Consider the following 13631-nt stretch of genomic DNA (forward strand, 5'->3'; position numbering starts at 1 on the left):
CACAAACCCGTGTCCCCTGCATCGGCAGGCGGACTCTCAACCACTGCGCCACCAGGGAAGCCCTGATTCACTTTTTTAAAAAATTTATTTTAGTTAAATATTGAATAGGTATTTATAGAGGATATAAGAACACTGATAAAATATGTGTAAGATGTAAAGGATAGCAATACAACGAACACCTGCGGGCCCACCTTCCTTTGTAAGAGACGTAATCCATTCTTACCATCAGTACCTATCACAGGGCCTGGAACTATCATTCCAGGGGTCCGTGAATCTTTGCTAATGGCTGAATGCTTGAATGAATGAGTGAATGAATGTGGTTTTCTCTATGTGTCTCTCAGCGTTGCTGGCCAAACTCCAGGGGAAGTGGTCATAACTAAGTAACATCACTGCCCTAGCTCAGCCCTGCTCTGTGAGCTCACTGCACTGCCATATGACTTCCTGTTTACTTTGCATCTACACTTATTGAGTGTCCACTCAGTGCCCAGCATGGTGCTGGGGTCTTGGCTACAGTGAGAAGCAAAATGTCAGGCCGCTTCTGAGGGAGTTTCCACTTAAACAGCTCTTCAGAAGAAAGAAAAAAGAATCCAAAGAATCCAAATTGCAGTGCTTCCCACCCCTCCATAGCCTCACTGTGCTCCCCCAGAGGTGGTGTGGGACATGGTTAGGGAAATGGACTGGTGGCCTTGATATTGGAATCCCAGTGCCACCACTTACAGGTCATAATAGCTTTGCAAGTTCCATAACTTCTATGTGTGGCAGTTTCCTTGTCTATAAAATAGGCAAATTGGATCCTACCGTATGGATTTGCTGTGAGGCTTAAAGGAGTTAATATGTGACAGGTGCTTGGCACATGTGGTGCTCATGGTGAGGGCCCGATTAGTATCACCATCACCGTGGTCAAGTGGAGTGTTCTATGTGGTGGGACTGGGGGTGCAGCCCCTGGCCAGAGAGGACTCCGGGTGTTGTTCCTGTCATTCTGTCCTGCGTGAGGTCAGATCCAGCGGAGGGCTGAGTGCATACCTGTCACATGCCATGTCTCCTCAGCTCGAACACATTTTGGGGCCACATTTTAATGTTCTGAGTCGTGATGTGACTGCAGTCCATCTATCCAGGAAACATGTATTGAGCATCCAGTACGTGCCGGGCACTGTGCTAGGCTCGGGGGTGCAGCTGTGGAGAAAGCACAGAGGCCCTGCCCGCATAGCACTGGCAGGCTAATGCAGGGACCACAGAGGGTGCACAGAAGCAACATACATAGTATATGATGAGTCGGAAGGCGCTCAGTGCCATGGAGAACAAAGAGGCAGGAGGGATGGAAGCTGCATTTTAAATAGGGTGGTCCAGGAAAGTGTCTCCGAAACGATGCCACCAGAGCAAAGACTCGAGAGAGCGCAAGTGCCAGCAGACGTAAATGCCCAGAGACAGGAGTGGGCCTGGCGTAAGGGAAGTGGACACAGGGAGAGAGAGATAGTAGGAGATGAGGCTGGAGGGAAAGGGCCCAAATCTCATGGGGCCTCACGGACCATTGTAAAACCTTTGGCTTTTCCTGTGGGAGGGAAAGGAAGGTTTAAGCAGACAAGGGAAGTGGTTTGATTTATGTACGTAAAGGATTATCCCAGCTGCCGCATGGTGAAGACTGCCACATAGAGGGGCAATTGGGAGCAACCCAGCTTGTGCAAAAAAAAAAAGAAGGCACAGTGACTTGACAGGTGGAGAGAGGAGGCAGAGGAAGTGGCCAGACGCTGAAGCCCACAGGATTTACTGATGATTGACATGGGCTGAGAGAAGGGAGTCAGAGACTCCAAGGGGAAGTTGAGGAGGGGCACATTTGTGGGAAGATCAGGGGCTCAGCTTGGACACAGTAAGTTTGAGGTGCCTGTAAGACACCTCAGTGAAGATGTGGAGTTGGCAGTGAGCCAAGGGAGGAGCTCAGGGGAGGGGTCTGGGCCAGACACACATTTGTAGTTATCAGTGGGGAGTGAGAGTTAAAGCCTTGAGTCTGGGTGGGTCTTGAGCCTCAGGGGTTTGTGTACATTTGTGAAATGCTTGTGTGGGCAAAAGCTAAGTCCCTGCAGTGTAGGAAGTGGGGTCCCTGGTTTGGGACCCGAGGAAGAACCTGCAGGAGAGCTTGGAAAGGTATGGCCAGGAGGGAGGAGGTCGCCCAGGAGAGGGTGGTGTTCTGGGAGGCCAGTGGAGAGCTTATTTCAGGAAGGATGGAATGCTCAGCGCTTTCAAGATCCGCTGCTGGTCAGGGGATGGTCAGGTGGGAGGAGGAACTGAGAAGCGACTGTCAGATTTGATGATGTGGAGGCCACCGGTGACTGTCACCTGAGCGATTTCTGTGGAAGGATGGGCAAAAGCCGGGCTGTATTGGTTGAGAGGAAGGGAGGAGAGGAGCTGGAGGCCGTGAGTGGAGACCACTCTTTCAAGCAGCGTTGCTGTAAAGAGCAGCAGAGAAATGAGGCAGTAGCTGAGGGGGAAAGTGGGCCAAAGTTCTTTTTTCTTTTTCAAGATGGGAGACACATGTTTGTATGGCCATTGAAATCATCCAAAAAGAGAGGTAAACATGGATGATGAAGGAGAGGGGAGAATTTGTGAAGGTGAGAAGTGGGCCTTGGGAACAGGAGACAGGCAAACACAGTGGGACAGATGCCGAGAGGCCTTAAATGTACAAATTCCCCTCCAGTGGCTCCCGCTTTCCCTGAGAGATGGTGAGCAAGTTGTCAGTGACAGCAAGGAGAGGGAGGGTCATGCTGGCGGCTTGCAGATCAAGGAGAGGTGTGAGGAATTATCCAGGAGACAGGAGAGTGAAGGGCTCATGGGCGTGTATTGTGATTGCCAGGTGTCAACTACAGTCACCCGTATGATGTGTGAACACACATCAGGCCTCTGTGCAGGGAGCGTTGCCCTTCCAAGTGCAGACTTTGCTGGGTGCAGTGGGCATTGTTTGTTTATTCACTGTCACCACAGCTGAGTTGAAAGTTAACTTGAATTTGGATCCCTAAGTGTCACGTAAAATGTCCCCAGAAAGACTACATTGTGATGCAACACTGAATTTAAAAAGTCACTGTGTACACAGAAGATTGCCTGTCACACCTTACGCAAAACAAACACAGTAGAAATTGCTAAGTTTCTCAGGAGAAACCACTGACCTTGCACAGCCTGAGAAGGGGCTACAATCTCTTCGCATATTATAAAGGGCTCTTCATAGCTTCTGATTAGCTTTTTAAAAAAAATTTGGCTGTGCCATGTCTTAGTTGCGGCACACAGGATCTTTGTTGCTACATGCGGGATCTAGTTCCCTGATCAGGGATCGAATCCAGGCCCCCTGCATTGGGAGCGTGGAGTCTTAACCACTGGACCACCAGGGAAGCCCGTTTCTGATTGGCTTTCAAGGGCTGCTTTTAAATTCTAGCCCCAAATAATTTAAGTAAAAAATGAAATTATGAATTTAGCCAAGTGGGATTATTTCTTTACAATACCTAGAAATTAGTCTACTGAAAGGCCCTAGAGCCCAGGTTCCAAGTGTGGGCCAGAGATGGCTGCAGCCACCACCACACTGGGCCTCACAGCTGGTGGCAAAGGTGGCTCAGAGGGGCTAGACTCAGACTCTCGTTATCCCACTGAAGAAGAAAGTGGGAGGTCTGTGAGACTGGATGGATGGGTGTATTCTGTTGTTGGCTGATGGACATTCAACAGTGTTTCTTTTTCCTGGAAGAGTCTTTATTAGACCAGGGGTGTGTCTCTTCCCCAGCAGTTCCTCGGAAGGGAAGGACTGCAGAGTGTCTTGAAGTGGGCCTCGCCAGGGAAGCTCCTCGTCTCCCCTCTGAAATAGCTTGTCCTAAGGCATCCTACAGTTGGCTCCTGAATTTTTTTGGCAAGCAGATGGTCTTCATATAAAGGCGGCAAACTTAGAATCCCCTCCTATTAGTCAGACCCTACAAGGACCAGGAACACTGGGGCTGAAGGGGCCAGGCCAGGATGTTCCACAGGCGGCTGTGGCCGGGCCTCTGCAGTGGCTCTCAGCCAGGCTGCCCTGTCGCCTGGGTGCCAGTATCCACCCAAATGAATACAGACTGAAGCAAGTATCGAATTTCAGGGAAGCAATATGAAGCATTGCTTTTGGCTTTTTGTGCTTGGCTTTTTTCAAATTGGAAAACTGGCAGAAATGAACTGAAATTGGGTCAAATGAGAAGGAACATAGGGCATTGAGTTTAGCCTGATGGTTTGCCTTCTACCTCATTGAACTACTCAACTCTGCTGGCTCTGCTGCAGCAGGGCCATGTCGGATGGAGGTTGGGGTCAGGCACATTGACCCCAGCCCTCCTTAATGGTTCCTCAAGACGTGGATCTTAGAACTCCGGTCCCACCTTGCCTTACACTAGCAGAAAGGTAACACTTCACCCATCTTGATGGACTTGGTCTGGCATTAGACCTGCTGGAAGACTGCCAGAAGGAAGGCTCCATTGTCCCTGCTGGAGATGGCATTAACTGGGCACTGGAGTGCCTCCCCACCCTCACCTCCAACTGCCCGGGGTCGGCCTCTGAAGTGGACAAGCCAGAATGTAACAGACCTGCCAGGGAAGTAGCTCTAAGCTAGCTGCATGTTGAAATCACTTAGGGAGGAAAAGAATAGTAATGCCAGGGTCCTGTCCCCACAGATTTTGATGTAATTTGTCTGGGGTGCAGTCTGAGAGTCAGAAATTTAAAAATCAGCCTAGGTGTTACTAATGTATAGGTTTAGAGCCTTGGTTTTCAAAGTGTAGTCTGCAGACTATAGTAAAGGCATCACCTTAGAGATTCTATTTTTTATTTTTAGCAGCTTTATTGGAGTACCTTAGAGATTCTTAAAAGTGCAAACTCCACCCCAGACCTACTGAATCAGACTCTGCACTTTAGTGGGATGTAAGAGGGGGCACTTATGAGCCGATCACATGGCCTGGTGCTGACGGTTCAAGTCGGGGGACACTTGTCAGTCAGCACTCGGCCAGTGGGGGCTGTGATGATGCCACTGGGCAGCAGACGAGGGTGGCGAGGGGGCTTGGCAGAGTCACCTAGGTTGGTGGAGACCTCTGCAGGGGACTTCTCTAAGGTATATCTCTAACATCGTCATTTTCAATGTCATTTCAGCGTTTCCAGGAGACTGGACCCCAAGGAGCCCCTGGGTAGCCAGAGAGCAGCTTCCCCAACCCCGAAGCAGCCTTCTGCTCCTGCTCCCAGCCGTGAGAGCCCCCAGGAGACAAGGGCACAGGTCCCAGCAGGCCAAGAGGCTGATGGCCCCCGCAGGACGCTGCAGGTAGACAGCAGGACACAGAGATCAGGGCGGTCCCCCTCTGTGTCACCGGACAGAGGCAGCACCCCCACATCACCCTACTCCGTCCCCCAGATCGCCCCCCTTCCCAGCAGCACGCTGTGTCCCATATGTAAGACCTCGGATCTCACGTCAACCCCCAGCCAGCCAAACTTCAACACCTGCACCCAGTGTCACAACAAGGTCTGCAACCAGTGTGGGTTCAACCCCAACCCTCATCTCACCCAGGTAATCAGCTCTGCGCCGGCTTCCTCCATCCCACCTGCCTTCCCAGGCCTCCCCGGTTCCCCTTTTCACCAGCTCTCTTTTCCTGGTCATTTCCCTTGGCCATCAGCTTCTGTGTCTTCCCAGGGCTTGTATTCTGGCTCCCAGATGTGGTAGCAGAGAAAAAGTCTTGGCCCCAGATGTCCTGAGGGATTCCTGCACCTACTGAAAGCTTGGGCTCAGTCCTGAGTAGAAGACGCTTTCTTACCTGGTCCAAGTTTGACCTGGAAAAATGACCTTAGGGAGGGTCAACGACAGTCTTACGGACAACTTTTCCCAGTGGATGCTCATTTGGAGACGGCCATGAGCAGCTCTAGGGCCCAAAGGGAGGCAAGTCTCCCTGGCCGTTGGCCAGCCTGTCTCCCTGACAGTGGGTCTTGGAGAGGGATGCCAGTGAGGGGAGGAAGGTGTTAAGGGAGACAGGAAACTGCCTTCCACCTGGGCTTCAGGAACCGCCTCCCCTGGGCTTCTGTTCCAGGAAGCTGGGGCCTGATGGGGCAGAGCAGCTACCCATCCCAAGAAACAACCTTGGGGTAAAGTAGAGACCCAGACTGGGGGCCAAGCATCCACATGGAGGCAGTGTCCTATACTCATCAAGAGGCCACTGCAAGGCCATTTCCATGAGATTGGCCTGCGTTCTCCCCCAGAGGACCCTGGGTTCCCAGCCCCACCCTTGCTGTGTTGGGATGCTTTGAATTGCTGTGGGATGCTCAGCCAAGCCCCTGAGCCTCTCTTGGGTGCCATGGAGGCTGGGTGCCCCAATATACTAGCTGGGCTGGGGCCATGCCTTTGAAGTGAGTGGGTTTGTCAGCTTCCTCTCTCTTCTCCGCGGTAACCCACAGAAGTCTCTGGTAGACCCCCAGGGCTCTGCCCTTGGGCCGGATGGAGAGTGGTGACTGCATGCCCGCAGCTGGGCTTATCAGCAGCAGGAGCCGTTTGGACCACATGGGTGGGGGGATGAGTGAGAATAATTGTTCACAGGTCGGGGTCTATTTGTGATATGAGGTGCTGTGGGTGTGGGACGTGTGCTTTGCGAGAGGTAAGTGTGAGATTCCAAGGAAGGAGCTGCCGGTGTGGGGAGATGATTCAGTGCATTTGCAGTCGCTCCTGGAGTGTGGGGGCTTTCTGAGGAGGCGTGTACACTCGTGATTATTATATCCGTGGTTAGAAACAACCCATCCCTGCACTGATCAGTTCGGTAAGTGTTGCTCCTCAGTATTTAGAACAGTGTGGTTAAGGCCAGGGAAGCTCACCTGGGTGTTTCTGCTAGCGAGGAGCCAGAAGCACCCAGCCTCACAGGAGCAGGGAGGCTTGGCAAGCAGGGATGAGAGAGGCTGTTGTGGGGATCCGCCTCTTGTGCTGGCCCTGCCTCCCAGGTTTCAGCCTCCAGAGACGCTCACTAGAGCCCCAGGACCCGAACGACTCTGGGTGGGGTAGGCGGAGATCAAGGGAGAGCCGCACACGGTGGCACCAGTTTCCTGGTGGGCATCTCAGTCCTTCCCACACAACAAACTCCCCCAGCCTAGGACCTTTGGTGAGGTGGGAGGGGAACCAGCCTTTGGCTGTGCCTGGAAAAACAGCAGAGTGGGAGGACCTTGGCGGCACTCGGTCCATCTGCCTCATTGTGCTGGGAGGAAGCAGGGGCTCAGGGCCAGGAGGAAAGGGGCCTCCAGCTTACTGCAGATTCACAGTGTTTGGTGAAGAGCGGGCCTCTGGACCAGGTCCTTCAAGGCATATACATGCAGGAGCTCCAAGACAGGGCTGTTGCTGGTGGCCTTTCCCAGACTTGCTTTCACTGAACATTAGGGGCTGCTGTTCCATGGCATTCAGTTTGGGAAGTGCTGACCATTCTCCAGCTTCTCGCCTGGTGGATTCCCTTTTCTGCCATGGTCTCCAAGCAGAACCTTTTCTTCTTCACGGTTGGCTTTCAGTGGTGTTCCTGTCAAGGAAGAGAACCCTCGGCCCATTTTCCTGAGGGGCTGGCAGATCCTAGTTCTTGAGTCAGAGGAGTTGCCCTTTGTCACTTCACTAAAAGCAGGTTCACTTCCCTGGTCATGCTTCCACATAACGAGAAAGCACACTTGCAAGTTTTGCCCACATACCTGCTGATAGATCCACCTTGGTCAAACCACATCTGTTCTGGCCCTTCTAACATGATGTTCATCAGCCAACAAGGCTGTCTGTGGGGTTGCCGTGGTGTCCTGGGCTGGGCTCCTGCCTGGCCTGAGGTTCTGGGCAGCGCAAGGAGTGGGTTCTGAAGTCAGGCTGGTGTAGGTGGCAGGGGCTCAGGCAGAGTGACCTTTTCCAGGAATTTCAGCTCTAGCACTCACTTCCTTTTTTGATTACTCACTTCTTTTTTTGATTTCTCACTTCCTAGGAGTAGCCCAGCTAGAGTGGAAAGGGGTGGGGGGACTGCCAGTCCCAGCACAGATGCACTACAGACACTGGCCACTGGGCAGCTTAATTGGGGTCCTGTCTGGGGGTGCGAACTTGTGCCTGAAACTGCTAGTGTGGTAATGCCGAGGTAGCCTGGGTCCTGCATCCTGCCTTGAAGGTCACCGAAGCCTCATCAGGGCATGTGAGCAGGATGCATTGTTCCTCAGCTTTCCACCACACAAGTGACTTGGAGGGTTTCATGCCTCTCAGACCACTAATGAATCTGCTCTTGGATCTTTGGAAATGAGACCATGGAAAATGAACCTTTTATCGTGTGTGTCAAAAGGAGAGAATCAGGGGCTGGTTGGTAACTCAAGTTGCAGCACAGATTAGGAATGTGATAGAACTGTTGTGTTGAATGGCTATGTGAGGACAAAGGAGTAGAAAGGAGGGAAAAGACTGGCACTGCTGGGCCAATGGCCACTGGAACTCAGAGTTTTGGTTTTTCTGTCTCATGGCATCTGTCAGCGTCTTATTACTTTAGCTGGGTCCTGTGGAAACAGCACACCAGGTCTGGAGATGAGAATCACATACAGGTCAGCCCCATGTGGCCAGAAGAGTGTCTGAGATCTGGAACCACTGCTTTCTGGCCAGTGGACCCAGGGGCTGCTGGATGGGTACCACACTCACACAGATGTGGCACTTGCTGTCCTGCCCATGCCTGGGTTGGCTGGCTCTCAAGGCTGTGATGCCTTGAGAGGAAGATGCCTGCCCATGCACTTTGCTGGGGGTCTGGGTGCCTGGAGCACATTAAGACTTCATGGAAGTCAGGGAGCAGCTCAGAGCACCCTCTGTTTACAGATAAGGAGACCAAGTCTTTGTTTATTCTGATTCATTCTGGAGCAAGGGAGCTGGGGACCCAGAACCAGTAGCTAGGTCTCCAGTTTTACCCCAAGGATTCCCATCCCCATTCTCCTTATTCATAGTCCATTTTTGCTTGGGCTGAGGATGGTTCGTAGCAAGCAGGGCTATCCTGGCCACTCTTTGTGGTGGAGGCTGTTTTTTCCTGGAGATCTCCAGCCCTGGTTGCTTAGGGCAGGTAAATAATTTAACCTGTTTGAAAGCATGGCAAAAGACTGGGGGTTTCCTTGTGGGGTCAGAACATTTCTCACCACGCACAAAAGACCCTCCCTGTGAGGACACACTGACCAGGAAGCCAGAGGTGTTAGCATTTAAGCCAAGTCACTGCCCAGTGATGGGGAAAAGACAGGAAGACTGTTCTCTTCTCTCCCTGGATGTGGGTTCTTACACAAGTACCTTAAACCTCCCGAATGTTTAAGGAGAAGCAGGATCCAGGGACCAGCCTCAGTGGCTTTGCTGATGCCCCAAGCCTGCTCCCTGCCACATTAGGCCACCTGTCTGCTCTTCGGTAACTCAGCATTCACGCCTGCCACCCCTTTCTCCTCTGGGACAGAGCCACCTGTTCTGATAGCTATGGGAAGGAAACGGGTGTGGCCATGAGCCAGCTGGGTGGAGGGGGAAGGTAAGGTCGGGGTGGACAGCGGGGTGGGAGTGAGCTCCTGGAGAGGATAAGCCGTGGCTGGGGGCAGGCATGACCTGTCTCTGTCAGCCCCCTCAGGGCCCTCCTTGCCCTGCTCAGAGCAGCCCCAGCAGCACATCCTGGCCTGAAACTCCTTCGGTGGAGTCTGTCCTCACGCTAGCAACAGCATCACGGGAATGAGTGCTGTGCAGAGGCAGGACTGACTGCACGCCTGTGCTTCCCGGTCGGATCAGCAGAATCCTCTCAGAGCAGCACCTAAAGTGAGGCTGTAGCCTGCATGTGGGAGGCCCACCCTCTACCCCTGTGGGTAGCAGCAGAGCTGCCACCTTATCCCCAGCCTTCCAGGTCCAGGCAGCCCATGTGCCTTCAACCTCCCTTGCTCTAGTCAGAATTGCTTATAAGCCCCTCTAAGAAAACTACAGAAGAGTGATCATGGTCTTTCTTTGCCCGTTCCAAGGTCTAGACTTTGCTGAGATGAAGCCAAGACCAAGCTACTGTGCCCTCCCCCATTCCCACCCCATTGGCAAGCCTTGGGCTTAGGCACTTACCCGGGTGGGTGGTGTGGAGAAGGGAGGGAGAGACGCAGTGGCCATAAGCCTCTTCCTCTCCTGCCTGCATCCCACTCTTTTCCGGCGAGGGCTGGGCCACCATCTGGCTCGGGGGTGGTGCTGTGAGTGCAGCACAGATCCCTCTGCTGCAGCCACTAGCCTTGCCCCCTTCCCTCTGCTCCCTCCTGGCCACACTGCTTCCTGGGCCACTGAGGAAAGAGGAGCAGGTGTTAGAAGGACATGGATCAGCGGTGAGCTGAGGAGAGGCAGAGGTGTCCTCCTCCTTCCTGGGCCCAGCCTTCCCCTCTCCACCTCCAAACAAAGAGGAAATGGATCTCCAGGTGGTGGGCCCTTTGGGAGGCCTTTCTCCCCTCTGTACGTCTAGTCCTTGGGTGGTTTGCCTGGCAGTAGCCACTTTGACCCAAACAATCTCTTGAGTCAGTAGGGAAATGCCCCCCAAGATTCAGCCAGCCCTGGGCAGCCAGCCGTGCTGTCAGTCCCTGCTCCCAGGAACTAGGCCCCTTGGCCACCTTGCTTGGGCCACTACGGGGTGGAGGCCAGAGCCACTGGGGGCAGGCAGAAGAGGTGGCTGTTCAGGAGTGGGAGTTTTTTATAGCTGTGGCCTTCAGGCCTGGCACTTAACTTTTAGCTATGGAAGGGGGCTGTAAAGTTATCTAAGAATGAATGTAAAATTAAATCAGAACAGAAAATACGAAATTTTATTCCTAAAACACCTGATTTTGTATGTGAGGGCAAAAGAAAAAAGCATGCAAAAGAATGGAGTGAAAAGGGTAGAAAGAGAGAAATAAAGTAGAAGCAGGGAGAAGGGACAAGAAGGGGAGAGGCAGGGGGTCCAGAGGCAGGAAGAGGCAGAGGAGGAAAGCTCCATAAAGTAGCCAGTTGCTGGCTGGTCACCTGTTGGTTCTGCCTTTTCTACTGTCTGTTAGCTCAAACTTTGGCCTGAGCAGGCCCGCTTGTATCTACTCAGTCAGAGGGTGGCCCTCTCCCTTCCTCTCATCCTTTCTTCCCTCCACAAATGCTTTTTGAGTCCATATATAAGCCAGGAACTGTCCTCAACACTGGAGATTCAGGCAGAGCTGCCTCAGATGTGTTACTCAGCCTTGGGGAGCCTCTGGGCCAGAGGGAGAGGCAGCTCGTTCACCAGTAGCCACGCCCGCAAACACACAGCCACACCTGGGGGTCAGGGTTGTGGAGGACCAGGAGGAGGGCTGGTGGGACTTGCTCTGATGCTGTGACAAGACTCTTGGGGACTTCTGCAAGGAGGGGAGGTTAGACTGCATATGTTAGACTGATGCTGGACCAGAGACAGGTGGAGGCAGGGGAGGCCTGAGGGGCCATGTGAGGGCCGGGGAGCAAGCCAGGTCCAGAGGACAGGCAGGTCCTGCTGGGGGCTCCAGATGTGATGTCAAGGGTTTTGGATGATGGCAGTGGGAAGGTAAGGTATGCATTTAAAAACATCTTTTTGGAAATAGATAATGGTGATGGTTGCACAACATCATATATGTAATTAATGCCACTGAATCTACACTTAAAAATGACTAAAATGGCACATTTTATGTTATGTTTGTTTTACTCCCCTTCATAGATGTATATGTATACAACAATAGCACACAGACACACACACCCCACACTCTGGCCGCTGTGTGGAGAATAGCCTATAGAGGCAGGCTGGGGCTGGGGTAGAGATGGTCATGGAGTGGAGGGGAGGGGAACCGTGACAGATTCCTGGTGTATTTTGGAGGCTAAACAGACAGGTTATGGAAATGTAGTGGACATGGGGGTAGGAGATGGAGATGGAGAATTCTTCTGTTTGGGTCGTGTCAAGTTGGAGTTGTCTGTGAGCACCCAAGTGGAGTGCAATAGGGTGACAAATCTAAGACCCTGGCGTGCAGGCAGGTCAGGACTGGAGACCTTGGAGATTCACAGCCATATACTGACATCAGTATACTTCCCACTAAACACTTCAGTAAGCCTCTCATTAGTTAGAGATCAGTATTTAAGGGTTTTTTTTTTTAAGGTAAAATTTATATAGAATGAAATTACAAAGCTTAAATGTACCATTCAGTGAGCTTTGACAAAAGCATGCATCTGTGTCACCCAAAGCCCTCCAGTCAAGACAGACAACATCCCTGTCACCACAGAAAGTCCCTTCAGGCCCCATCCCTGTCCATCCTCATCCCTCCTCCAGGAACAACTGCTGCTCTGATTTTTTATCTACCGTAGATGAGTTTTGCCTATTCCAGAACTTCATATAAATGGAATCATACAGAATGCACTCTTTTGTGTAAGTCCTTTCTCAGCACAGTGTTTTTTGAGCTTCATCCATGTGGTCAACTCTCGAGAAGCTTGGCTGAGGAGAGGAGAGAGCCTGGACAGTAACTAGGGAAGGTGTGCAGGCAGGAGAGGGTTTCTGAAAAGCAGGAGACAGTGGTGCTGTCTGAGCTCCGAGAGGAAAGCCATGCCTAGGCATGTGGGAGATGGGGCATGATTGAAAGAGTGGGGCCCCCGAAAAGGCAGGTCTAGATCCTGAGTGTGGAGGAGGCATCCTATTATGTGGCTCCTTTTTGAGACACTGGAAGCAGGGCCATCATTTGATCCAGAAGGTAGGGGAAGATGACAGGCAGGGATGGGGATGGAGAAATTGAACCAGCCTTTGTGGAGAAGAGCTAACTGGAGAGATGGAGTGAGTTAACCAGGCAGCTGGGGGGCCCGGGAGAAGCTAGGACATGAGTTAATTTACAGTGGAGCCCCTTTGTCTGGTACCCATTCAGCTGTTCAGGTGTAGGCTCGGAGAAAAAGGTATGCAGTTGGATCTAATTCTGTAGCAGACACAGGTCAAGAGAGCACAGACATTGAGCAGAGTGTGACAGGATCGGCAGACCATAGATCTAGCTGGGTAGGAAGGGATGTGAAAGCAGAGGGCCCGTGGATGAACAGAAAGCAGAGGCTCGGTGGGGGAGGTCTCCACAAGGCCCCAGGCCCACTGCAGTGGGGAGGCCTAGGAGATGACCTGGAGGCTGGAGGAGGACAGGCACAGGGGTAGTTTGGGAGGAGAGACAGTTTTGGGCGAGGGTAAGCTTGAGGGTGAGGCTGAGGGATAGAGGTGTCAGGTGGGTTAGCGGGTGGCTGCCATCTGCAGTGACTGTGGGAGTCAGTGCAGTGGAAGCGTGGGAGGCCAGGGCCAAGGACTTCTGAGACTAGAGGCATGATGAGGGGGCCTGGAAGGCAGCAGGAGCCAGGAGGGGAACAGGGTGGGGAAGCCAAAGGCTGAGCTCCGAGGGCCCTAGGGAGTTTAAAGAGAAGGTGAGGCATTGGCACATTCTGAAATCCAGGGAGTGCAGCCTCTCCTAGAGAGATTGTCTGGGGTCCAAGAGGGGTATGGGGATGGGGTGTAGAGGAGTTGGCTCAGTCCTGGACCGGAGATTTTATAGGACACAGTGGACAGGCCTGGGAGGGAGGGGAGGCCGTCTGGGGTAGGATCCGGGGGGAGTTGAGGGATATCAGGAGGTGGAGGAGGATCAGCAAGGGGATGGATTCTCTCCCTTTC

At 52.7% G+C, this 13631-nt stretch overlaps 1 protein-coding gene across 1 annotated transcript in view; it reads left to right on the forward strand.

The window, feature by feature from the left end:
* Positions 1 to 13631, forward strand: part of BSN (bassoon presynaptic cytomatrix protein) — a 90280-nt gene that overhangs the window by 47039 nt on the left and 29610 nt on the right. The window contains exon 3 of the mRNA XM_007446210.1: positions 5134 to 5542. Coding sequence (XP_007446272.1) covers positions 5134 to 5542 — 409 coding nt within the window. The remainder of the gene's footprint in view (positions 1 to 5133; positions 5543 to 13631) is intronic.

The sequence above is a fragment of the Lipotes vexillifer genome, unplaced genomic scaffold (genome assembly GCF_000442215.2).
Source record: "Lipotes vexillifer unplaced genomic scaffold, Lipotes_vexillifer_v1.1 scaffold491, whole genome shotgun sequence".
In the NCBI taxonomy this organism is placed as follows: domain Eukaryota; kingdom Metazoa; phylum Chordata; class Mammalia; order Artiodactyla; family Lipotidae; genus Lipotes; species Lipotes vexillifer.